The sequence below is a fragment of the Megachile rotundata genome, chromosome 8, assembly GCF_050947335.1.
Source record: "Megachile rotundata isolate GNS110a chromosome 8, iyMegRotu1, whole genome shotgun sequence".
Taxonomy (NCBI): domain Eukaryota; kingdom Metazoa; phylum Arthropoda; class Insecta; order Hymenoptera; family Megachilidae; genus Megachile; species Megachile rotundata.
This window is the reverse complement of record NC_134990.1, coordinates 15117236-15144966: the sequence shown is the minus strand read 5'-3', so window position 1 is coordinate 15144966 and position 27731 is coordinate 15117236. Positions and strand designations below refer to the sequence as shown.

The following is a 27731-nucleotide window of genomic DNA, read 5'->3' as shown; positions in this document are numbered from 1 at the left end:
TAATTAGCGACAGTCGAGGAGAGAAGGCAGAGTCGGTCTCAAGTGGGTGTAATTAGACGCCCTAGCCGTCTGTCGCCCAGACAGAAGACGAACAGGCGAAAAGAAAGCTCGCTCGAGATGAATGACGACGCCACGCTGCTGGAAAGAGAAAGCAAACTGTTCGGATAGAAAACCATTCTTATTAAAATCAGTTCTTACTCGAAATCCTATCGTTAGCGACGAACAATAGCGGACTTCAAATTAAAAGGCCAATTAAGTTGTGGAATATGCGCATCGGAAGATCGCGAACGATAAAAGAAACTGGAGGAAAACGATCGGAAATTGAGAAGCTTCAATTTTGAAACAATGTTTCTATTCAAGTACGAAGGATTAATTAAAATTCATAGCGTACAGAAGAAGCATTTGCTCGAGTCGTGTATCACGGTCTCAGCTCGTTACTCCGATCGAATAGATTAATCAAGCTGGAAGCAGTTTGAGAAATTACTTCTCCAGTCGCGAGTTTCCCGAGTAGACTGTACTCAATCGAGTCTGCGTACAGTAGCACAGTTAGTGTCCATTAATTTCTTTCTCTTCTCTTATTCGAAAGAAACTGCAGTTGGAAACTTTCTCGCCGACAGAACGATGCTTCATCGAGCTTGAAAACTCTGTGCGAGAAACCTCGAATTTATCCTTCGCCAAATTTTTATCATCCTCGATGTTTAACTCGTCGGTGCCCCATCGCGTTTTATCTTCCATAAACTCTGTAGCGAACTTTATTACTTCGTTTCCTATTTGGAAGAAGTTCGCGCCCTATTTGGAGACGTGAGAAGCCAAATATGTAGATTGGAAATTTTTTTATTATTCGGTTAGCGGCGAAAGGATTAATACGCGGTTATACGGTGGTGGAATTCCGGACTCCCTGCCCGAGCGGACTGTACTTCATCAAGATTGGGTTAACTATGTAGATGGGAAACATCTTGCATAGCAGGGCGTTGGTTCAATAATGATAGAGCAGACGCGATAACGGGAACGAAACGGACAGAGGCAAACGAAACGAGACGAGGACGCACGACACGGAATAATCTTCTTGTATCTGGCCTCTCTCGAACAGCTGATGAGAATAATGCGCGCGGCGGACAGGAAATGGCCCTCTCCCTTCCTTTCTTTTTTTCTTTGTGACTGCACGCGCGTTGATAAAGTGTCGAGAAGGGGAACGGGTTACGAAATTCGTAACAAGGAAGCCTGGAGATAGATGGATGGGCATATTGAACCTTTTGCGGTCTGTAATAAGCTCAACGATGTAAACCGTACAATTCTATGATCAAAAATGTCCCTTGACTTCCACGCATTATATTATTCTCTACAAACTACGCAGACGTTTAGATTGGAAACTTTATTAAGTTCAAGATTTCACAGCCTATTCGAGCCCATTGCAAATTTTATTATCTACGTTTCTATGCATCGAATAATTGATAGGGATACAATAGCTTCTGAAATAAACGCGTAAAAAGGAAGAAAAAACGACACCACCCTAACACTGCATCCCCATTAGGGTTTCCGAACAAAATCACCCTGAAAAAAGAGCGGCAACAAGAGTCGAGAACCGTGGATCAATAGAAAAATCAGTGGTATTCGAAGGACGAGTCGGTGAACAGCTGACTAGCGTGTTTGGTGGCAGGGAACAAGGATGGAACTTCCGGGCCGGTTGGGAGTTTAAAGCGAGAGAAAACGCGATGGGTCGGCAGACGAGGAGGAACGAAAAACGAAAGAGAGGAGCGAATCTGGTTGTTGGAGGGAGATGAAAGGAGATGATCGATGAGAAGGGATACCGAAGATCACGAAAAAGAAAGCACGCATGCTAGATTTCAGAAGAAAAAAGGACAGACACAGGTCAGGGCGTTGCACCGTTTGATGTGACCTAGTGTCTCTTACAAATCTTGCGTCGTTATCGCATCGATATTGATAATCACCCTCGATATCGTATTATTCTTGTCACATCGATAGTATTGTTTCTACGTGTTAGGGTTTTCCGAAGACGTAATTTTTTTGAATACAAGGATGTCAAGGAAGATAGCGCACGATTCAGTAATTCTTTTGTAAACGATGTTCGCAAAATGGATAACGATCTTAAAGCGCTTTTCTTTCCATTTTGTATTCACGATTCCTTCGCACACGCCCCAAGTGCACGTGCTCGTTATTTCAGCAAGGCTGCGCTAGAATTTTTTTGTGGGTTAACTAGCCAAGCATTCCGCTATGTTGAAAGATAAGTGGAACAACTCTACACGGGCCCGTGAAAGATAGTAAAGTTGTAATTCCATCGTTACACGCTCGCGAGCGTAGCCTTCTTTTCGTTCCTTCGAGACAACTTCGAATTCTCTACTGTTTAAACCAGTTCGTATTTCTGGATCATAGCCAGACGTATTCCCGAAAGGAACCGTATTACACCATTTAGCAATTTTCCAAATATTGATTCACTTCAAAATCTCCGATACAAGTCGTTGCTGTTTAACTTGTTGGCACTCTTATCTATTAAAGTCTTGTTATCACAATCAAGCAAGTAAACATGGCTCTCTATTGCACACTCATAGATTGTTGATACACTCTTGCGTCGTACTTATACGGAATATTCCTTCGCTTTTACCAACTTAATAATATCTAGATCAAGATATTCTGATGTACAGGATGATTCATTTAACTTGCACACCTTGAATAACCGAAACCTACCTTCACCGTGTAATATGTCCCCTTAAGCCACGTTGTTGATAGGCCCAATTTTGAATTAGAATGTTCCAAACTCCCAATCCCTCATGCACCCTTCGGAGATAAGACGTGGAGCGAAGTTAATTCTGAATATCGTTGATTATTCGTGGGGGAAAAAGAAGGATGGGCGAGGAGGTAGAGCGACGGTTAGAGTGATCGGGCGAGTTAAAGTTTCTAGTCAGATGGACACGCTCGAAGGGATTCGAGGGAAGTCTCTTAACGGGAGCCATAGCGACGTAATTGCTGGCTTGGACGCGTTGGATCAACGTGATTGCACGATTGCGTTGCCGCTTTCCTTTTGCACGTTACGCCCCTAGTTTTGTCGCAATGCTCCACGGGCGGTATATCTTTGCTACCACGGTTCCTTCAACATTCTATCCCAGCCTCGAATTTCAAATTTCAATTTTTTCCAACGTCTTTCAAGCGTCACCCTGTTTTCGTTACAACGATCCCTTTCGCCGTGGGAGATTTCAATATACATGCTGTTAATTTCTGCACCGTGGCCCTTTAAAGGATGAAGTAGCAGCTGTACTGACGGCAACTGAGACACCGATAACACGTGTTAAAGGATTTCAGTCAGCCACTTAACTCGTGATTAATAGGAGAGCTTGGGACGCTCTAGCAATTTTTAACCATCTTGTACTTCAGAAACAAAATATAAGCCACATGCTTTCGACTTCGCCTTCATTTAATTATTAACACGCTAATAATAACAAAAAGATCAAAGGCGAAACCGCACAAAAAACTTATACATTCAACAACGAGTTAAAAACAATGCAATACCGTAGTCAAATCGTACTAGCATACTTCGAAATAAACCGTAAAGAGGCAAAAATAAGGTTAGAGAAAAATACAAGAGGAAGTTTAAATACGACTAAAAGAGATAGAAAAAGCGAGGGAGCAACGTGCACTCGAGATCTGTCAAAGATTCTCACAGAGCTCTTTCAGACATCCTGGTAGTGTGACGTCAAGCAGTCTGCAAGAGCAACACGACTGACACGAGCACACACGTGCAGAGCGTGCAACAGATTTTTCTACGAGAGACAGCTAACAGGGAGACCAGTTCTACGCGTAATTCTGGTTTTCGAAAAGAAACGGAGAGCAGGACGGAACTTCCGACCGACGTGAAGAGCTGAGAAACTGACAGCTCGTAAATAACGCCGGTGACCATAAAAGTATGCAACAGAATATTCCATTTAGGAACGGGTACAATTAACTCCGATTCTCCCTGCGTTACCGTGTTTAGCCATTCTCGAACGCCGAGTGTTTTCCGAATTTCCTTATCTAGTGTTTCAAAAATTTGGGAATTGTAGAAATCAATATAATTTCTTGTGCTAAATTTGAGAATTAGGGAATTGGTGAAAGTGAACGTGGGCGTAAATTGCCTGAGGCTACAGCCGAATTGGAATAATTAGATGAGTGGTCGGAGACTAGGGAAAAGAGAAGGGTTGACACGACCCTGTCGAATCATCGAAACACGGCTATGGAAGGGAAAAATTGAAGCAACAGCTGGCGATGTACCGGCTCGTCACGTGACAATTATTATAGGGGCACCGTATAGTTTGGATTACGGGGTCGATATGCAGTGTGACACGTTAGAGAAAGATCTTTTTTCTTCGGTCGAAAATATTAGACGGATTTGGGTTATCTAGTGTTACGACAGCTGCGAGCTGCTTGCTTTGGACGATGGCCAACTGCAGAGTGGAATGAAGGATTAGGAAAATTATTGTGATAAATTTTGGCGATGACGGATGATACGACAGGAGGAGAAACAAGAGAAAATTTTAAGATATAAATAAATCGGAGAGGCCACACGCGTTTGAAGAGGTCGCATTTCTCTAGCGAAGGAATTACGTTCCGGACTATGAAAAGACGTTCACTTTTCATGGATCAAAGCGGATTGCAAAGCGGATTACGCTTAAAAAGTGCCATCATCCAATTGTCGCGTCGGAGAATTCCCTCGAATGGATAGCTAATTTGTAGAGGCTTACTTTTCATCGTCAGGGTGTAACGGTCCGCGATTCACCACACCCTTCGGGGTCAATTAGGCGTCCTCGAGTTGGGGGTATAATACCTGCATCGTATTACACCCCACGTCAAAGACCTCGGTGAGAAAAGGTGGCCGGTGGTGCAAAGTAGACACGATCTGCAAACAATAATTGGATTTTCCTTGCCGAAGGAACAGCAAAATGGCACATTTCTTCACCGCGGAAGATTCTATCTTCGCGTGCAATTAAATTAACAGGCTCTGATTCAGCGCATTGCACAAATTAAGATTATCGAGTATAGCACTTAGATCATGCTATTGTCTTAAACTCCTACATAGTGGTATCTTAAATTATACGAAATTATAAAAGAAATATAATACAGTCGTTACCAACAGGAAGTTCTATCGTAGAAAACTTCCTTTGGTACGAAATAAAATCATTTCAGATTGAAACGTCGTTCGCAATGTTAGTAGGAAACATTTTGAAAAGTAGAGATGGAACGAAAATCTGTTCGGCAATTGGACACGAGCGACAATTAATCTTGAAAGGAAAGAGTTACGAAGTCGTGAGTAGCATCTCGAAGGGTTGGTCCTTTCAATATCGAGGGATGAAATCGACGTAATGGCGGTGCAACCCTTTGACCAGATGTGCGGTACAATAGTCGTCACGAAAAGTCCAATGACAATGTTATCTCGATCTACTTTCTTTCATGGGGTCATGTCAGAGATTGAGTCGTCAGCATCGGGGATGCTGGTTGTTGGGGTTGCTCGAGATCGAGCGATAACAGAGGAACTCGATTCTTTGCCTTCTTTTTACTCCTAATTCATTTCAATGATTCGATAAACAGATTAAAACATCTGAAAAACGTATCCGTTTATAAAAGCTATGCAGAAATTACTAAAATTGAGAGTTAAACTCTGTAAAGATTTTTAAGTAAAAAGAGGTTCGTCATCCAAGAGTTAAAGAAGTCTCGAAGCAACCGAAGCGCATCATTGAACAGTCTTTTGCTCGAGGTTGAAAGGGTTTGTTCGTACGAACAGGATAATAAATTGCTGTTCGTTTTTGACTGGACGCTTAAGGTATCGGCACAAAAAGCAGTGGTTTGGCTTCCGGGGAAAAAAGCAAACAATCAGGGCTAAGCTACCCTCGGAACTTTTTCTTGTCCGCCTTAGAGTCAATAGGAGAGAGGATATTTTGGTCACTAATTCCGTGCCTAAACGTAGGGTAGCCATGAGAGGAACCGGTCTTCTACTACGGTGCGGTACGAGTTCCTCGAGAAGTCCTCTGCTCTCGTCCTTGGCTTCTTCGATTCGATTTCCATCGATGTTTGCACAGCTCCGCAATGTTTTACCGTCTGTATGCAAAAAGGCCAACCGAGAGGAACAAGAGGGAGACAAAACGATGGACGCAGAGAGGGTTGGAAAAACGAATCAGGTTTACGAGTCGATGGTTCGAGGATTCTCTCGGAACTGCTTGCGAGGATGCAGAAGAAGACGAGCGACAGAAAATCGTAATGATCGACAAAAGGCTCGGAAGGCACCATGGCGTGCAGTCACGTAGACAAGGCGAGTTTTCGCACCCCTTTCTCACGCGACACCTCGCGTTCTTCGGAGGATTCATCATTGTGGACCCCATGAGGTCCTCTCAGGGGTTCGTGCATCGCTGACCCGTAGCTTCTTCTTTTACGGGAAATCTGGATTTCGTTTGCTCGCGTCGCATTTACCTGTGACACTCAGCTACCCTCGATTAATTCGCAATTACTTCGATGTACGAATCTATTAAAATACTGAGTCAGAATTTGATTCCATTTACGAGTACGACTTAATTGCCCTCAATCAACAATATGTTGACTCATCCACTTTAATACGATAATCGGAAATTGTGATATAATATACCGTGGTCAAAAGTTAAATATACATATATACTAAACATAGCGATGTTTGAACAGTCTTACTGATGAACTAATAATTATCACGCACGAATCCTGTTGATCAGTATCGTTAATAATACGGTTTTCCCGTTCGGTGAATTTTGTGTTCGGTCAAAGAAGTATAAATTTGTGTAACAACGTCTTTGTCCTGGTTCTGGCAACAAATTCGCCTGATTCATATGACGAGCAACCTGATGCTTTTGAACACAGAATGGCCTTCTACTTACACATCTATTGTCATGATAATATTGATCACGCGAACATAAACCTACCTGAGCAGCGATATTTTTGCTACTTTATCGGTGTAATTTCGTAACGGTATAGCAGGGGCAGCGTTGACCCATTGGATTCGAAGAAATTCGACTCGAATCGCAACCCTTGGACCGGGCTACCCGGTCGAAAAAGCCTGGAGTCTTGATTTATGAGAGCCGGCATCAATTGTCTGCAACTATGTGGCTACCCCTTTAACGCCGCTTTCGTCACTCCCTCCGAGTGTGTTCAATCGTACGATACCTGAGGGTAGAACAGCTTGGAACGTACGATTCTACGGGTTACTTCCGTCTCCGATGTACGTGTTTGCCGGAGGGAGACCTCTTGGGAACGATATATTTTTCGCTTTTTTGCGTCTTGTTTAACCTTAAAGATAATCTTGGAAGATTCGTGACTTCCACATTATTCGGTAAATATTTTTGTTTCGACTATTTACGACACTTCAATTACGAAGACGAATAAATGTCGACGAATTATATCGTATCGAAAATCGATGATATCGTTAACTTAACAAACCTGTTGCTCGGTATTAGCCGTGAACGCGATAAAGGCTGCGTCCATGGATGCAAGGAAATCTGCCGTTGAAACCTAATCGATTTCCATGCAGCCTAGTTACTCGCAACGGTTGCTCTAATGATCATAGTAATAGCCTTCTAAACTGGCAATACGTATGCAAAGAGGTAGAATGGTGAGCCGTACAGTGCGAAAGTCAGTTAATTTTAACCCCGCTGTGAGCTGTTGCTGCAGCCAGCAGCCCGCTGTTTGTATGGAAATTTACCGGTCGGAAAATGACCGTGTCGAAAGGCTCTAGGAACAGGGGCTTCTTCGTTGGTACCACGTACTTTCGCTTTGCTTTCTTCCCAGTAATTTGCCGAGCAAATTATCGGGACCAGCGATCGTGTCAAACTGTTTAGAAAGGGTTGTGGCCAACGGTCACGGTTACGTATGCAAAATATATTTTCGGTAATGAACGTTAAGCTTCCTCGTGGAACGATTATTTTATACTATGGACGGCTATAGTCGCTCGATAAAAAACCTTATGAAATATTAGGAGGATTATGGACATCTTAAACTCTTGGTTTGTTAGCAACTCCCTGCTGGAAGTTCGTTATTGGATCGATAATCAGAGAACCGCGTTTCCGCCCTGTTGGAAAACGACGATGCACGTGGTTTGTTATTGTTTATGGAATGGTATTCAGCGTTGGGGTTGACACGGCGGTTTCCTTCGAGCAGGAACATTTGCTTTGCGGCGAGAAGCCGACATCTGTCAAACGTTCCTACGCTTTTTTCTTTCAGATTCTACTTTCCCGACTCCTGAACGAGCACCAAAGTACTCTCGAGCTGTTGGTTCGAGTCAAGAGAGGAGGAGGGCTTTTCTTTTCCTCTCGATCGATCGTGTGACCCAGCCGATTCGCTTTTTTTTTCTTTCCTTCCTCTCGCGCACAATTCGAGCGCATTATGCCGGCGAAACAATGGCACAAAGGTCCTGCAGGGCTCGCGCGTCGAGCACAGGATCTCGGCGAACAGCTGGCACGATTTTTACTGAAATTTTTACAGTATCCGTGCGTTCAGGAATCGTTGAAATACTCCAAATATAATACCGGTATTTTATTAATTACCGAACGAGTCGACTTTCTCTCGAACGAGAGAATTTCTGTGAATCGTACGTTGAAGTTTCTTGCAGCCTTCGATTAACATCTGCCCAATATTTTCGCGTCAAGTCATTTGTCATACGGTCACGGTGCATTCAGCCACCGCTCGTTGCGAAAGCTTTGTCGTGCCAGAAGAATAAGAACGATTCATTTTTCCAGCTTCGATGAGATTCGACGATTATATTAAAGACGCTCGGTAGCTCAGCATGGGACGCGCCGTGGGCTAAACTTCAACTACATGGGGGTGTGGAACATGCGGGCACGTAATTCGAAACTTTTCAACGACACCCGTCGGTTTTCCCTTTGAAAGCTTGCCATTCGTTTCCTCGGTTCCTTCCGTTGTCGAACGATCGATCAAACTTTTATGTGGATCCATTATTAACCCTCCCATTTTGACCCAGCTACAAAAATAAATCCTTGCGGTGAGAATGTGAACTTGTGCGTTGAAACGTGCCGCTTGAACCGCTGTCGATTATGCAACGTAACGCAGTTATTCGGCTCTAATTAAGGAAGTAAACGAGTTATTGTTCCCGTGGATGAGAACGTTAATGGTTGAGGAAAGAAAAGGCGTGCCTATAGATTGCTGCTAGCCTGGTCGGTTAGAAACATGAAATTTGTAGCTGTGGCCACGTGTGCTATTTCGCCAGTAATTACTAATTCATAATTAATCTCCGCTTACCGTGTTGGAAACCACGGATGGACAACTGTGGCCCCGAGGGTACGCGAGCCTGCAAATCACGTGCATAATAGCCAACTTCCCAATTTAAAAATTAAATGACAAATTTCCGAGTGTTCCATGCGATATCCAAACTCTCTGATCCCCGATTAGATACGAATGGAGAAGCAACAGAAGATCCTGAGAATGTCAGGACCCTTCGAACTCGATAATTTCTAGGGTAAACAGCAGCATTGTCCTCCGTTTCGTGTGTTCTTCGTCGATAGGGATGCCAGGACCCTCTTCGATCATCGATCATTTCTTCGTAGCAGAATAAACGATGCCATAACGGTTGCACTTCCTCGTTCTTCATCGTTGAATCCTTACGAACTCCTGAATCGAACGTCTGCTAATAACGACATCGTGGCTAGTCATCGTCAACGTTAGGACCTTTTTTTGTTCCGTCCACAAAATTTGTTCGACCAAAAGGACAGTGGCAAATCGATATCCTTTCTGCTCACCTTTCTTCTTCCCCCTAAGTGCTGTTTGCACGCTGGCTCCTTTCTTTCCGCCACGTCATTTTCTTCACTTTCGACCCGACGTTTCTGAATCCCCGACACGTTTCCGACACAGAAGGGTAACTGAATGTTTACCCGTGAGTCATAGTCTATTCACGGCCCTCCTTTCTCCTGGCAACGATAAAAATTCACGGTATAAATAGATAAGGGCAATTAATCGCGCTAAAACCGCGCATCAACTTGTGGCGGAAAGTGCCTTTGATTTTCCAAGTGTCTCGATACTTCACGCTCGATATTTAAGTGGAGATTCTTTTCTTACTTCGACTTTAACAAAAATTATTGTTCTCCTGAGTTCTAACATCATTTTGGATCGTGTAGAGCGAAATGAAGTGTTCGGTATAAATATAGAACTCGTATTTCTGCTCATCGTTTCAAACACTTAAGGCAGAAAGAAGTATCGACAAGTTGATAGGTCTCCCTGGAAAAGTGAACATTCCCACGGCATTCCTCGGTTCGTTTGCGAGGAAATTTCGCGTTCAATTAAGCAAGTTTCGCGCTACTGGTAGACGTTTGAACCGAATGTAGCTGGAGGGACGAGAGAAACCGACGAGGAAACACGTGTCGTTCCATGAATGCTTCTTCTGTCTTCTCGTATCCGTTACTCTTGCTCTCGTCTCCTCTTTTCTTCTTTCTTTTTCTACTATCTCCTCGACGCCCACGAATCGCGTCGTCTCGAACAAAGTGCGACGAGAAAAAATATGGAGCGCAAGATCAAACGAAGCGGACGAGAATTCGAGACGGTGTTCCGGGAGAACGATAATTGCGTTACGTTGAATTACTGATAGCGACGCAAACGGCTTGTGGGAAACATCGGAGCATTTTCTGATAGAATATTCTGTAACGTTTGTGACTATGAAAAATTCGTCGACGTTCAAAATTTATTCGAATCCGTGTCTATAGAAATTCACCGACGATTTCTCCGACAGAGAAGTCGCAGCAGAATAACCCTTTAACGAGACGAAAGTTTCAGCAACGTACTTTTGTTTAATCACCGTCACGGCCGATAGGTTTACTGCAATTTCTCGGTTGATTATCACTCTCGATTGTTCGTCCTCATTGTGAAGCTTTTCTAACAATAGCCTTTGTCCTTCGTCGAACAATCCTCGGTTATTTACGAAGAATTTTCCGTTTTAGCCGAGCGATCGATAAAAAATATAAATGAAAACTCGGGAAAAGAAAGCGTCGTGTTCGCGACGGAAAGCAAGGTGTCTCACGCAGGAAGCTTAGGAAATAATTTCGTGTCATTGTGTCGGAGACGGATACGCGAACAGGGGATGAAGAAAGAAACGATAATAAATGACTAGCAGCGAAGATGAACGCATGATTTACATGAGAAGATTGATGAACAGGGTAGGGAAGGGGATGTTTGGCCAGTTTGCTTTCCAGCCCTTTTTCTCGCATATTTTAATCTTCGAATCTCGGGAGTATTATTTTTTTTATTGTTCGATAAAAAGCCGAGCCACCGAAGAGACGGCGAGGATTAGAATCGGAACGAGTCTTCAAATAATTAATGAACGTGGTGTGCCAGTTTCATCGACGAAGGAATAATGAATTCTTAAACGAATCCTCCGGTAGAATACATTATCATATTTAGGTTCGAAACGTTCGAGTTGCAATATCGTAAGCGGCTCGTTCCTCAAGTGACCCATGAAAATCGTAGAAATCCGGAATAAGAGAGTCCTGGACGAGAAAGGAACTTCCTCCGTTGGTGGGGAACATGAAACGATCTTTCCGGACGACCGGATTCTCTGCGAGGAGTCTTCCCCTCTAAAGTCTCTCTTTTTGACTTTCTCTCTTCGCCACCTATTGTGCCCGGATCGTGAAAAGTCAAAACTTACCGTTGGATCCATAGTTGTGGAAATTTATCCGTTGTAAACGTTCGGTCGAATAGCGAAGGATTACCTTTAGTGATCCGTAAGAAATCCTATATTTCACGATTAAACCGATAATTACTGCTAACTTAGATAACGCGTTACGTAAAGCGTGACAGGAGGAAGGAACTCGGTAAAAAAACGGAGACATTCGTTACAGTGACAGGGTTCAAGGGTACAAAACGTTTTGGTATCCCGTACAAGAAGTACGGTGCAAACACGGCCAAGCAAAAAACGCTCCCTCATAAGCGTTCCTAACGGGTTCGCCATGTAATTACTACTAACGAACCGTTTGTTTCGCCCGACGAGACATACCGCCAGGTACGTCTCGAGTCCTCGGGAACCCGACGTAAAAGCACCGAGTTGCGCACTTTCGTCGAAAACAGAATCTCTTGTAATTAAATCGCGATATCGATATTTCCGCAAATTAACTCCGTTAAAGTGTGAAAGAAAGGTAAGAATTTTAATCCCCGAATACAGTCATCGAATGGTTAATATTACGTAACTAACAACGTAATTCCTTGTGGTTTATTTGGTGCGCGTTCGAACGATTTGTTTGTTAAAAGAGTACGTTTAAATTTCATGTGCGCGGTAGCACGCAATAACGGTGACCGTTTTTCCATCAGCGTCGTTTTATCTTCCACGGACTCGACTCGCATGACGACTGTCAATGCACACGATTCCCACCTCCGCTTCCTGGTTCCTCGCGGAGCTTCCGGTCTCGTGACAGGCCGTCCTGGTCCACCGCTCGTTCCGTCCCAACATTACAGGTTTGTCACTTTCACGTCGCGTTTCACCTCCACGAGATTTCCTTCCTCGTGAACTACCGACCACCGTACTTACTGGCATTTCATATGTAACGATAGTCTCGTGTACCGTTATGGTAGACATTCGTGCATAAAAATATTATTAATTGCTCGTATATCCTCGATATTTAATGGACAAATTTTTTGCCCTTAATCCGTTTAGAAATCGGAAAAAAAATTGAAAGTCTCGTCACGAGATAGATTCATTCTACCGGAAGCTTTTTTCTCATTCAAATTTTGGTCCGCCGGGATAAAAGGCTTCGCGGCAATGCATAAAAAAGAGATAAGGATGTAAGGCTGCGTGGAAAATCGAGGGTGTTCCCGTTGATGATCCCGGTGAATAAATAATTCATGGTGTTTGCAAGGACACGACCGTGGAGGAAGGAAAAAAGCGTGACGCTCAAGGTGGGCTGCTACCCTGTTTGACCAGGATGACGTTCCAGGACTGACAGGAGGCAAAAGAGCGTGAAGAAACGAGGTGAAAAATGGACGACTGTTAAAGCAGGATTTTCGATGTTGACCGAGGCAACGGAAAAACGGGGTTCCTGTCGGAGGTGCGGAAGTAAAAGGAACCGCTTATTTCATTTTTCAACCGTGATCTTCGTGGGATCTTTGCGCGTCTCTCGCATCGGTTATCTCGGCGATTGATCGATCAGCAAATTGTTAAATGCAATTCATGAGGGATTCACGGAGCATGAAGATACGCTTCCTAGTTCCTCTCGAGTATAAAAACTTAGAATTTTTAATACGTTAGGTAGACACGATTTCCGAAGACGCGGGAACGGAGTTAAGATTTGAACGGTAGTCGGTAGCGAAGCGTTTCGCAGGGAACGAGCTAACGGTATCGATTTCAAGCTAGGTGGAACGAAAGAGTCACCCGGTATACGTGACAGTCGTGCGTTATCCTAGGATCTGAGAAAATAAACGGTTTCCTGAGTGAAACGTGCCATTGCGGTGCGGGCCAGCCACACACGGACGGACAAAACACGCGACGACGAACAACGTTAAGCTTCTTCCACGCAGAACCGATGTCTTCATAAATATTCATTCGTTTTCAAAATTCGTGAACGGATAAAGGGATTCACGTTGGATGAACATCGCGATGAAAGAAAATTCTGTTTCATTCAGTATTTCTTTTTGCTTCCGCGCGATTCCTCTTTCGCAATTTATTAGATACGTTTCGTTGCTCAGTTTTTTCGAGAACAGAAGCTTCGGTTGCTCGATAATGCAAGAACACGATCGAGAATTGACCGACGAATTTTTCGGTTCGTCCTAGATAAATAAGGCCACTCTCGTCGAAGAACTTTCGGATCGACAGGATGCGGGTCCTAAAGAGAATCGTTTTATTTATGAGGCGTTCACACGGACGAACGTCCACGACTTCTCGGACGTAATGGACCGTGAGAGAAAGAAACAGGACGGTGTCCCTCCTTCAGGATTCTTCGATTTTGAACACGTTTCTAGTCACCGAACGAGAGTGTACACTTTCTCGGTCGGTAGACTCCCAAAAACGAGTGTTCTCGAGCAGAAAATACGATTTACACGGCAAACAGATGTTTCGTTTGGTCCCAAACTAACCAGTCCGTTGGCTTCGAATGTACGAATGCAATTTCACCTGGACGCGCGTAACCGTTGTTTGCAATTAACGCGATACGTTGGCGCCTAAAAAATTAATTCCACGCTTGTCCCAACCGGGTGTAATTATGATTCACGCGTTTCGTAATTCCCTTCGTGGAAAATCTCACGAGGTGGCTACCGTTGTAATTGTCTACGACCGACCCTGAAAAGAATAGCGCGTGATTCACCGTTGCAAAAATGCTTCGAAACAAACGATTCGGAACCGGCACTCTAAACATTTTTTCGTGGTACATAGCATTCGTCTATGTATAAAAGCGAACGTGTATCCTCAGAACGCTATAACCCTACATCCAGATCCCCAAAGTCCTTTATCCTATCTCTAAATCTACCCGTTGCAACGGTATTCTTTGACAGCAATTAAAGTGTAATTGTTACGTTATAACTCGTGTCGCTTAGATGAATAATTTCAAATTGTCACGTATATCACGATCGACTAGTGTTCGCATGTCACCGACACGCTGCATATTTTGCGCCGAATAATTTATGCAAGCGTCGCGTGCCGATTTCCACAGGTACAAGGATCGACGAACCGCGAAGAACGGGTACAAAGAATTTATGTTGCGATTTTTAATTGGCACTTTCTCGACCGACTGGAAACTGGTCTCGCCGTTCGGACGTGTTAAGGACATCAACCCGAATTGGGACCACAACGGGAATACAATTTCGATTCCTGCATATTTATTTCGATAATCTCTCTCGCTATTCTCGACAATACCAAATTCCGGAACAAATTCGACTCGGAGAAACTAAACCACGATGTTCGGTTTATTCGAGTGCAATATCTGCGAACAGTTACGCAATTTCGGGACGGTTGCATAATTCCGAGCAATTCGCTTATCAGAGAGAATAATCTAACCGAGAATGCATTAACCCACTAATTCCCAGAGGTTGCAAGTTTTAGCAAACCTTGCGAATAAGGTAAATAAAATTTAATACGTAGTAAAAGGAATTTAGTTGGTTAATTATGAAACTAAGGAAGAGTTTTGAGCGATGTAGCGTTAAAAAAGGTTGCCATTGAAGGTGTCGTAGCGAATGCTATGTTTAGCACGGTTGGATCGATGCGAATATAGAAACGATCGCAGGGTATTCGAACACCATCAGCTGGTTTCCGTGGAAACCAGGTGGGGGCGTGTGTCGTAGGTCGTTCGGTGTGGAACAGTCGGCCCACAGGGTCTATCTATATGGGCAAACACGCGGAAGGAATGCAGGTGAAGGACCTCGAATAGGAGTCAAGCAGTCCTTGTACGCCAATTTGCTTCGCTCGTGTGCTATTAGGCCCAGGAATCCTAGGAATCCGGTCGATCGCGTCCTTCCGATACCACGTTCCGACTGCGAACGTCCTTTGCCTTCGATAAGGAATTCCTTGGAGAAAGTTAATGGACTGTACTTAGCGGCTTGTTCCACTCGCTTCGTATGCACCTTTGTAGCTCGACGCAATAGACAAGATAATGCTGTTCCGTGGTGTGACGGTGTTTCGTGGCGGTGCATAAAAGTTCATTTCTTACGGTTAATTTGTTCCGAGTATAATCATACGAGCATAGAATTCCTCTGTCCCGTGGCGGAGATTCGAATGGCTATTTCTATCTTGGACTAAAATAGTGAATGCTCGTCACCGAGAACACGTAGGCGTGTTTAGATGCCATTTTCATCGCTAATCGTACGAACGAATCGAGACAAGGATGAAGGAAGAGACTATGGGGTGTCCACCACCCTTAACTCCCACGCCATCCGGCCGAGTGACGTCAACTTTTTAGTTACACAAGCTTGCGCGATTCGTCTGCTTTCGGTCAATTTTCGAGTTTAATCATTTAAAGCGCTATTGTCACGCGTTCCATAACCACGCGATGAGTCAAATTCTTCGTTGGATCCCTTTGCGTCGAATCTCTACGCACAAGATCGTCACGCGTTACATTTCTATGCGTCGAATTCCTAAGCGTTGAATCTCTATGCGTAAAATCTCTGTGCATTAGGTCGCCACGCGTTAAATCCCTATGCGATGAATCCCTACGTAGAATTTCCGAGCGTTGAATTTCTATGTATTACATTGCCGAGCGTTAGATCCCTCCGCGTAGAATCTCTGCGGAAAAACTCCCACGCGACGGATCCCCACGGATTACATCTCTACTCGAAATATAGAAATAACCTCCATAACCGTCTGCCCACACAAGGATTAAATTCGTCACGCACACTTTGTCAAGTCGACCGAACGTAAACCAAGGCAAATGTCACTCGATGGTCGAACAGGATTGACGCTATAAGTAGATGTAAATTATGCACGTTTAACTGGGTGCTTTTAATTAGATCCAGACTAAAGGTCATTGCGTGTATCCGCAATTACGACCTACCTCCTGATCAATATAATCGGATTGAATGGAACTCAGGGTCTGATTGATGCTCGTTAGAACCCTAATTTTGTCTGTCTGTTACAGGCGAGCTGTACGTGGAGGACCTGGGCGAGAGAAGGATCGTTTCCATCAGAATGGGTTGGCTTTGGGTCGAGGGTACTCCGATGAGGTTACCATTGAGGGCGTTGAACTTGCGCCAAGCACCACCCAGTTTGTGTCAACCTCACGCCCTGGCTCTTGGTTTCATGCTGAGCAATTCGCAGAATCGCACCCTCGCCACTTTTTGGGTAAATCAGACGTTTCTTTCATGTTTGAAACAAAGCGAGACGCGTACAGTTACGCCACCGCTCTTTCACGAAATACCGATAGCGATAACCGGAGGCTGAATTTGCATTCGGGTTAGCTCGAGAATTTCTGTCGAATTCAGCTCTAAAAGCGAGACGAAGAAAAATTGCTACGGGAAATGATTGGGTTATGTATTGCATAGCAGTTGAAGGGTTAAGTAACAGTCGTTAAAGACACGAGCTATCGCGACTGAAAACGAGGAAGAAATGGTGAAATGCTGGACGGAGAGGGAGGAGACAGAATAATCCGCTGCAACACGCAATGTAATTGCATGTAAATGGCCTTTATCTCCAGCACGATCCGTTTCCTTGCCCGTAAACACTTTCTCGCTTCGGTCGGCTTCGGAGAGCTCCCGTTTTACTTACAACGAAATGCAATTTCTAATTACGGTCTAGCTACGTCGCCATTCGATTTCTATCGGGTTATACAATCTTGCTGGCCTAGACTCCGCCAAAAATATCGATTTGTACGACTTTCTCCGTCCGGCTTTGCATTAATAAGAATCCCGGTTGAACTTTGATCAAGGTTCGAAAAGAAATCGTGAAACGATACGACGCTATCTTCGGAAATGTTAAATTGATAAGAAATTGACGGATATTCTCACGAAGGTCGACGAATGAGATAAAATGAAACGCGAAGGACGCGTAGGAATGACGTAAGTTGGATCCGTCCGAGGCAAGGATGGTAATAAGGTCAGTAGGCAAGGTCAAAATCCGCCGTCGCGATCTCGACGATTAACGAACGCGTGGGAGATCCGTGCGCCGTTCTCCCATGACCCACCATTGTCAAGGAGTCCCACCATCCTCCTTTCCTGGCGAACGAGTTCCTTCGCCACCGTAGGCTTAGTCATTCAAAGGACGTCCGTGCGGTCATCTCGTTACATCTTGATGGAGCCTACGTCGAATCGCTTTCCTTGGACATCCTAGTAATTGCTCGTCATTCATCCAACTATCCTTAATCCCACAGTTAATCGACGATTACGACTATTCAAAATAAACAGCATTTCAATTGAGTTTATTTCGATACTTTACTTTTGCAGTCAAGTAATGCGAAAAATTTTAATAGTTAAAAATATTGCATTCCCAAAATTAATGTTAACGTGTTTTCTTATTAACAGGCCGACACGGAGCCAATCTACTGGTCCTGGGTGAGGGCGATCGCAGCAGAGTTGGTCAGACAAACACCCTTCCGGGCGCAACGTTGCCTGAACTTCTTAGAGATCCTAACCATCTGTCCGCGAGGTCCAGTTCCATTGCCCGACAGCCCTACAGAGTCCAGGAGACGTTCTCGAAGCGAATTGCGTTGTTGGCCGAGCGATTCACCGATCGATAAGGACACTAGAACGGCCACCATTCTCGAGGAATCCCGGCGAAGAGCGAGGAGCGAGTTGAGGGGATGGTCCAGCAGTAACTCGAGCGACGAGGATCTTCTCGGTGATTTTCGTGGAATACCGACGATAATAACGAAGGATCAGCCGATAAGGACTTGGGGATGCAGCGAGAGCAGCGAAGGAAGCGACGATAGCCTTCCTTGGGGTGGGGTGTGTCGTTCCAGCGTGGACTCCGTGGATTCTACGGTATCCATTCCCGAGCCGGAGACCAGAGAGCAAAGGATTCAAAGATACAAGGAAGCTAGACGGAGAGAAAACGAGGCCAGGAGTAGAAGGGTCCTAGAGGAGGACGCCAGAAGACGGAAGGCGAGAGCCGAAGAGAATAACAACGATATCCTGAAGACCTACGGTACCGGCAGATCTAGGAGCAGAATATACGCTGGCAACGATAACGACGATTATTGTCTATCGCTGCTGAAGAAAGAGAACAACTCTTACGATTCGTCGAGACTGAAGAACGAGAAGAACATCAACAATAGACTACCGCCAGTGAAGCCGAACGAGACCTCGTCGGTGAGGTTCGAGGACGATCACAGAAACGAGGACGACGAAAAGAACAACAATAGCCCCAAACATACCAATAACGCGAGTCCTGGGATACTTCGAACGGATATCACCGAGAGGAGGAGCAGAGCCAGGGAGAGGAGAAGCGTCCGAGAAAAGGGGCTGTTGCAGGCGCAGCAGCTGACGAGCACCACCGTCGAAACTCTTCAGGAACGCAAGGAACGTCTGGCCCAGTTGTCCTCCAGGATACCGGTGGCTCGTCAACTATGTCTGAATTCAGTCAAACCTGAAAACTGTAACTCTCCCATTCTACCAAGGTCGTCGACTTCCCTGTCGGTCCTAACCGAACCACCCTGCGAAGAAGACGTAGCCAGACTGCTAGAACGATGTCAGAGGGTGGATCACTACGTGCCAGTTCGAGAGAAGCTAACGTTGTTCGAATCTCTGTCGAGACTAGGCGGTCGACTAGCGAGGAGCACAGAAGATCTGGGTCGAACCTCGTCGAAACCGAGTCCCAGAGGAAAGCAACGCGCCAGATCTCTTCACGATCTGAACAGAGGAGTGAGGGCTGTTCCTGTCAGGGAGATGTGTCGATTCTTCGAGGGAGACGTGGAGCAAGAGCAAAAGTCTCTTAGCAAAACGAGGTTCAGTGACCCTGTGACACCCACGAGGAACAATTGGAAGGACACTTCGAGTACGAAGGGCAACGAGGCACCTTGCGTTAGGTCGTCTACTAGAAAGAAACACTACTTGAAGTAGTTTAGAGCATTTAAAGGATCAAATCTTTTTTCGGTTGTATCCTGGTGATCTGTTGTTCCTTCAAGGGAGTTACTAGCTTTCGAAAGCTGGTCTTTCAGAAAAATATCGAGTCGAGATACACCAGGATGTTCCGAAACTTTGGAAATTCGCCGCGTTCTTTCAGATTCGTCTCGTGCAGAGGTCAGGAGTTTCTTCCCGGAGGGAATTCGTTAAGATACCACTTTGCGGAATTTGAGCGCGTAACTCCTGTTGCTCCTGTAAAGCCCCGGGAGCAAACTTCTGAGCTGCGCACGGTATTTGAAGAGTAGCTAAACGGGATCAATGTTTATCAACGGTTTAGCCTCGAACGCGCTCCGTTGACCGCGACGAATCGTCACACTCGTGTCGGGAGAAAGTCGCTGCCCGGAGCAGCCTTTTTGCTCTTCAGGATCCGAACTGTGCTCGATTCTCGCCGCGACCGTAACGTTCCGTTCGACTATCGATACGAGCAGCCACGACGACGCGTTTACGAAAAAAACGAAAATTTTTCCTTTATTACGCGGGCAAAGAACGAGATCGATTAAAATATAAGAGAGAGGATAGGAGAGACTTTTTCGATGATTTTGTTCGTTTAATTTTTTCAAACGACGATTGATCCGCTAGACGATCAATATTTATAATTGTTAATTTTGTACATAAAAAAATTGTATTTGTTTGCAATCGTTGGCAAGTACCTGAGTTTGCGATTCATTGATCGCGAGGGAGTTGTAAATAATTTCGAATATCCGTCTCTACGCGCAAACTAATGTCGACTTCCGTTCGCTTCCAATCGGGACGATCATTTCCGTTCGTGTTTTTCCCCTGCTCTCTCGTTCCTCTTTTTTTCGATGGGTTCAATTGGGTCGTGCGAACGATTCTTCAACCATAAATACACGCCGTGTCTCGCAACTTGGTTGTTCGTACGATTTAATTACAATGAAACAAAGAACGACGGTGTTTATGCAACGAACAATATTAATTTCATTTGTTTGGAAGCGGCGAGAGTAGCGACTTTATCGATTATCGATATCCACGAATCGTTGAATTAGTGCCAAAAAAATGTTACGTTTCCTCGAGGAACAGAAAGAAAAGCGAATAATTTTTGTACATACTTATTTCTTTTAGGATTAAATTGTTCATACGAGAAAGAAGAAAATAACTTCGTTGTTTCGTGTTTCGTGTCTTCAATGTTTGAGATCGCGGAAGAGATGACCGATAGAGAGTTGCTTTTTCTGCGATCTACAAAATGATTATTTATTTATATATGTATAGAAACGTGTTAGCGATAGTCGCGTTAGGTTGATTCTATGAGAATCGACGATACTGATCGTGAACGAGAATTTTGTTGTACGGTAAATTAATCCAGAACGAAGCGTCGCCTTCGCAAATCAAAGATTCGCCCGTTTATTTTCGTATTTTCTCGATGGGGTTACTCGCGTATTCCGTAGAAAGGTATATAAGATTTGCGATTTCGTGTGCTTTGTCTATAAACCTGTAAACTTGACGAAAGTATAATGGGAAGAACGTTAGTACGATGATCGATGACGGGAATGATTATTTAAACTTATGGCGAATTGATCGAGCCTTCTCGGCTAACGCTAGAACGATCGGTATCGAATTTACGTTTACCTACTTCTGCACTGGAAATAGAATGAATCAGTTCGATCCGCGCGAACGAAAGAATTTTAATTAAAATATTGGTAATTTCAATTAAAAGATTGATTATCGTAAGGGCTTCGATCGTTCTAGCGTTAAAGATTACACGTTCGTAGAATTTCTAGCTGATCAACTAGTTAATTTGAAGGAACTGTTTAGTGAATTGTCGAAACACGAGCGAAGGGGATATTTTAGAAAGATTATAGGCGAAAAGTGTAACCGACCAGCAAGGTTCGATCGAGACGTCGATGCAAGCCGACGACCGCGTTACAGGGTGAATGGTGGAACAACCCCTTGCGCTCGGATATCTTATCCTTTAAGATACATTCTTTCTCTTGCCAATAAATGGAAGGCTATTCTGTGCACGCACAAGAGAAGCACGTGGTGCTGGCACAGGTCGATGAACAAGCCTGTCTGTAAAAAATGAAGCGATTCCGAGCGGTTGGACAGGCGAACGTGAGAAGTCATCCAAGCGCAGAGGGTTGCCCTGTCGAGCGGGTGAAAAAATGGAAAAACTCGAGTCCGGAGAAGATGAAGAAGACGTTGTTGCTCCTCTTCTGCGGAAACCCTGTAAAACCGGTCGATCGCCAAAGAGTCCTCTAGTCCCCCGGTCGGAGAAATCCGAAAAGGTTATAATATACACGTGTATCCCTCTTGATCGTGTGTTAACCCCTTGCGTGTACCGTCAGATAAAATTCACAGCTACGTATGTAAATACTATTCGATTATGACGCGATTAAAAATTTAATCGCGATCTTTAAAACGAACCTCTCGTGATTCTTTGGTCATTGCCATCGCGTAAGGGGTTAACGTAACAACAACCCCTTTGAACTTTGTAATCAGACACACAATCTATCGGTGTTCTACGGTAACCATACATATACACGTACACGTACATATACGAACACGTACACACATAGTCCGACAGATTTGTATTTTACGTTTGTTGTAATAAAAAGAAGGGACGAATAATGGCCGTTACATAAAAGTGATTGTCGTTAGAAAGTTCAACGAAAAGGCCTTGGCCAATCTCATGCCGTCTCTGTTTTTACTCCGACTGCATGTACCCCCTCCTCTTTACCGCGTACGCTCTTTTATTTCTTTTACACGAACGCCCACGCGATGATTTTCCTTTTCCCGTCCACGATTTTCGCCTCGCTCCTATGAAACCCGCGCGTCCGAGCACGCGCTAACTCGCGCCGCTAATTAGCGCGCGTTTTCGTAAGATCGCGAGCAGAGATTAACGAATGAACTTTAGAAAAGGAGAGGAGACGCTTGTGCAACTATGCAACACCGTGAAATTATGTTATGGGGAGTGCTACCGCTGTTCTCTTAGCCCACGAGAAAGTGGACCGATTACCTACCGTGCTGTTTTTCTTTAATTGCCTGCTAAATGTAATACTAATCGATACGTATACGTCGCTACTTTAAATTATACCCTCCTTCGTAAAAAATTTCAGTACCTATCGATTTGGATCCCAGTAATTAAAATTAGAAGATTTTTATTCATACCGAAAATGAAGCGTATTAACCCATGCACGAGCCAGACAGCCTCGACCATTAATAAAATTGAACGAATTTATGGTCACGAAGGTCGTCGTTTTTTCTGGTCGAATGCAGAGTGTCCTCCATCACGGACCTCGTCGTTACATTACTCTCGTTTATTTGGTTTTGCCCGTGAACTCGTTCTTGCGTTTTGCAGGATCGTCAACTTCGCGTTTCGCGTGTAATTTTCATTCCACTCACGGGTGGAATACGGCTGAAAAATAGAATGTTCTCGCGGGGAATCGACCAAAGGACTACTATAATTTATACTATAATTTATTTGCCGGCTTTAATGAAGTTAAATATTGCGATAAATTTAACGATGTCGTTAAGCAGACTCGAGAGTCTGGTTAATGGTTTGAGTACGGTTTATCTGAACATCAAGTTGGATCGTAAAAAGGTTCCCGAGGAGCTTCTGCGAGACCTAAAGTAGATTCGAAGAGGATAAGAAAACGCGCCTCGTGAAATGTGAACTGAAGTATCGCGATCGTAACAGCTATTTATTATGATTCATATTTCTCGCATCAGAGAAGTAGGCTGTTACGAAGACTTTTAATTAAATTAACGACTATTATTGGAGCTTTCTGGTCATCAATCATCGCGCGCTATTATATTTTTCAATTGCCCTAATATCAATTCTTTGATATATAGTCAATTCGATTCATTCTTTCGCACACTCATGGCAATTTAAACGATAAAACTTTATCGTAGACATTCGTCGCGAAGAAATTCGACGCGTGGATCTAGCATATAGGAATCCAACGATCAAGAAGTTCGTACGTGGAAATCCAGCTTGTGCAGGTTCAGCATTTGGAGATTCAACGCGTAAGGACCTGACACATAGAAATCTAGCGCGTGGAAATCCAGCATGTGGAGATCCAACGCGTAAGGACTTGATACATAGAAATCTAACGCGTGGAAATCCAACATATGGAGATTCAACGCGCAAGGACCTGACACATAGAAATCTAGCGTGTGGAAATCCAGCATGTGGAGATCCAACGCGTAAGGATCTGACGCATAGAAATCTAGCGCGTGGAAATCCAGCATGTGGAGATCCAACGCGTAAGGACTTGATACATAGAAATCTAACGCGTGGAAATCCAACATATGGAGATTCAACGCGCAAGGACCTGACACATAGAAATCTAACGCGTGGAAATCCAGCATGTGGAGATCCAACGCGTAAGGATCTGACGCATAGAAATCTAGCGTGTGGAGATCCAGCATGTGGAGATCCAACGCCTAAGGACTTGATACATAGAAATCTAACGCGTGGAAATCCAGCATATGGGGATCCAGCGCGCAAGGACCTGACACATAGAAATCTAGCGTGTGGAGATCCAGCATATGGAGATCCAACGCGCAAGAACATGACACATAGAAATCTAGCGTGTGGAGATCCCCAGCATATGAGAATCCAACGCGCAAGGACTCGATACGTAAAAATCCAGTGCGTGGAGATCCAGGAGGTAGAAATCTAACGCATGGTAATTCAACTCGTGACGACACAGCGCCAATATGACCGATCACAAGTTCAAATCTTGGAGCGTGGAGAGGTCGTTGACCATACGGAACCGCGTTTCTTGCTAGCGTAAAGGATTTTTTCATATCGTTATCCGGAGCTCTTTCTTCTCTTTCGAGTGTCGATAAAGCGTGTCAGGTGTGACGCGTTAAAACAGCCGACGTAGACTCAAAGCTGGCAAGCTTGCTGTGTCCAGCATGCGCGGTTTCACGTTGGGCGTTGAAGAAACGCGGCTAATCGAGTGACTGGCCTTGATAGTTGCCGGTATACTAACCACGAAACAGGTACACGTACTTGTACACGTTCTGCATAAACACGTTGCGCTCGTGATTCCCTGATCTATCGATTGATAGCTTGGCTAGCTTTTCAAATGAACTTACTGCGAACGAAATCGAGTCACTATTTACTCGTTATTTATCTGATCGCTAAGTAGAGTGAACTGGTAGCTTGGAAACGGTTGTTTGGAACGTTCGTGAAGAACTCACTACGAGTACTGCTTCTCTGTTATTACAAAGGAAGTAATTTCTGTCTACATTCCTCACTCTTACAAAACGTAACGATCGAAAAATTTGTGGTAGATATCCAGATTAGTAGTTCAAAAAGAAAATCAGAGAGAAAGATCTGGAAGATTGCATGCAATGAAACTGCATCCCCCTGTCTCGAATACCATAAAATATTAAAAGAATCTGTCGTCGATCACTTGAAGACCTCTTAGAGTTCGTAAATTATTAACAATTGTAAATGTACAGCAGCTACATCTGGTGCATAAAATGGAACACAAAGCCTACAGTGCACACCGTCTTTTTTCGAAAACCACGTTTTATCCATCGGGTCGAAGAAGAAAGAAACGTCGCCATCTAGTATAGAATTTCTGAAGAATAATCGTCTCTCGAGAATCGATACATGACTTATGAATATTCAAAACGCTGTCCATGCTCGATGTAAGCGTGGACAATGAAACTGTACTAATTAACCATGCAGTTATTTATTAATGTCATTGCTGCTAAAAATAATCATCTGCGACGTAAATAAACACTTTACAGCTTTTACGATGCGTATCGTCTTAAAGTTAATCGAAGCAAAACCAAAGAACATCGGTGTAACATATTCTGATATTCGAATGCGTTTATACTTTCTTGCAGGTTTTATTGCGTAACGTAATCACTAAACCTTGATAAATTACTCATTGTTTGTATTAGATTTCCATATAAAATATCAAGTTCGTTATTTACCTTCGCATTAGCAGATCGACGTTTCGAGAACGTAAAAATGCGCAATTCGATATAAGAAATGTAAAAATTAAATTCGAAAATGAAGAATATGCAGGGATCGAGCTTGACTTTAGGTAGACGTGCATATATAAGTCGTTGAAGATGAATAATTGAAGGAGTTTGCCAGAAACGTGAGTAATCACGGTCGAAGATTTCGTGCTCGAATAACGTAAACAAGGTTTGAAAGCGGGAATCGCGCAGTCCATTCAAAAGTGGCATAGCCCGATCCAATAATATCTTGAAAAGAGCAGACCGAGAGGACCCCGACCGACGATAATAGACCCGGTTCTATTCGCGCCTAGTTCTCGGTATTTACACGACAATATTATTCGCCAGTCGCGAACACAGAGAAGAGAAGAACAACACAGGGAAAGAGATACAAAGCAAGAGAGAAAGGGTAGAGTACTCGTATTAGAGGAGAACGAGTTAGGTTAAAGTCGATCGCTTTCAGTACGCGACGAGACATCTTTCGGTGTGGTTCTCTACCAATTCGCGTACGATTTCGTTCGTCGTTTTGTTGCCGTTTCCTTTTTCGACAGTCAAGTCCCGGCTACGCAATAAAAACGGTGGCACCGGTGCGTTCGACGACACACAAGTAAATAAGAAATCGGCTTCTTACCAGCCGTTCGCTATGAACGAGAGGGATCTTCAATTGGCCAAAACGATGGTGGACCTGGAACTGGACGACAACGCGCCGAAAAAGACGCCCGTCTCCAAAATGTTGGATAAACATCAAACCTTCAGGTGAGACAATATTCTTCCTTCTCCTTTTCGCGTAAAGTACCGATTATACCTTGTATTATTTAAGAAAGTTGTTGCCTCGTAAACGATCGTGACGCGTTTTCATACGATCGAGAAAACGATCGTTGGAATCGATAGGTCGTTCCTGCGGTTATTCAACTTAGTTCCGCTCGCGGAATTCCGTTTTGAATTGCAATAACCATGCGCGTCGTTGGAATATATGTATATATTGTTCGCTTTTGTTATTGTGTTGGGCCGTTGTTCGATGTGCAATTAATAGGAACGCTTTTTCTGAAAATAAATTGGCAAACCAGCTCGTGTAGTTGCTTCGTTTAACGCGACAGGCAGACATCGATGTAGTCGTTTTAAAAATAAATTGGTGTTCATTGATCGAAACGATTCCAAGATTCATAGGTCGCCTTTTTCTATGAATATGAACAAGAATTATCCTTGAAGTATAACGTGTAAAAGTCAAGGACATACATAGTGACGTTTCATAGGTATCGATTGAAGAGTATTAAGGTCACCGGGTGCTCGCGGTTCTATCCTCAAGTGCGATGGTGGTGTAATGGTCAGCATAGTTGCCTTCCAAGCAGTTGATCCGGGTTCGATTCCCGGCCATCGCACATGTTTTTTATTTTTCATTTTTTTATCAAAACTTATTCATCGGACATTTTATATAAATTCTAATACCTTTGCTAAATTCTAATATTTTGTTTATAATTTTTTCCTAGTAAAATAATTTCGTATCCTGTTCAGTAACAGAAGATTGTAATTTATCGAACAAGATAATTAACTACGACTTTTAGGACGATGACATATTCACGATCACAAAATTAGATCGAAACCCCTCGCTAAAATGAATTGACAATCTAGGCCAAGGCTGGAATAGAACCTTGCCTTGTCTTACTTGTAACAATACCCTCTCTCTTTTGGAATAGTACGTTCAAAAACGGAATAGCTTAGTAATGACTTTCTTCAACCATTATATTTCCATACATGACATACATTATATTTCCATTACAATAATTATATTTACGCGAATTAACTAATGAGAACCAAACGCATTACGGTTTCTACCGAAAGACCTAAAACCAAAAAATTTCAGCAATGAAATCAAGGATGTCTCTTGCAATTACGTCATGAAGATCAATATTTTTATACAATTATAATATTAAATATTGCACTCTAATCTCTGAATTTACAAAAGTTTGCAATCGTAAAAATTTGAATAATAATTGATTTCAGACAACGTTTAGATATTATAAGAAATACAGTCCCGCTTGGTACTACATTTAATAATTTCTTCACTGATTTATTCTTTTTTCTCTTGAAGCAACACACGGTGCGAGTTAACAGTCGACTACATCGAGATGGTGGAGCCGCGAAGGTAACGCAGTTTTCTACTTTCTTAGCATCTCCTGTAACTGGCGCCATCACAGCATGACAAAAATCTTGTTTGTCGTTTTGTCTGACAGAGTGTGCACGTTTACTCGAAGTGTGTC

General features: G+C 43.7%; 2 protein-coding genes and 1 non-coding gene across 4 annotated transcripts in view; all 3 read left to right on the top strand.

The window, feature by feature from the left end:
* LOC100875000 (uncharacterized) overlaps positions 1-22178 on the top strand; it is a 30143-nt gene extending 7965 nt beyond the window's left edge. The window contains exons 2-3 of the mRNA XM_003702770.3: positions 16557-16759; positions 17935-22178. Of these exons, the coding sequence (XP_003702818.1) occupies positions 16557-16759; positions 17935-19470 (1739 nt within the window). The 3' untranslated portion in view covers positions 19471-22178. The remainder of the gene's footprint in view (positions 1-16556; positions 16760-17934) is intronic.
* Positions 22179-25923: 3745 nt separating this feature from the next.
* Positions 25924-27731, top strand: part of LOC100875114 (NAD kinase) — a 21805-nt gene continuing 19997 nt past the window's right edge. The window contains exons 1-2 of one of the 2 annotated variants that reach the window (XM_076534346.1): positions 25924-26229; positions 27563-27616. In XM_076534346.1, the coding sequence (XP_076390461.1) occupies positions 26117-26229; positions 27563-27616 (167 nt within the window). In that variant the 5' untranslated portion in view covers positions 25924-26116. The remainder of the gene's footprint in view (positions 26230-27562; positions 27617-27731) is intronic. The other variant, XM_012284350.2, reaches the window with a different exon arrangement.
* TRNAG-UCC (transfer RNA glycine (anticodon UCC)) lies at positions 26781-26852 on the top strand. Its single transcript has one exon. It is a non-coding gene; the product is annotated as a tRNA-Gly (tRNA).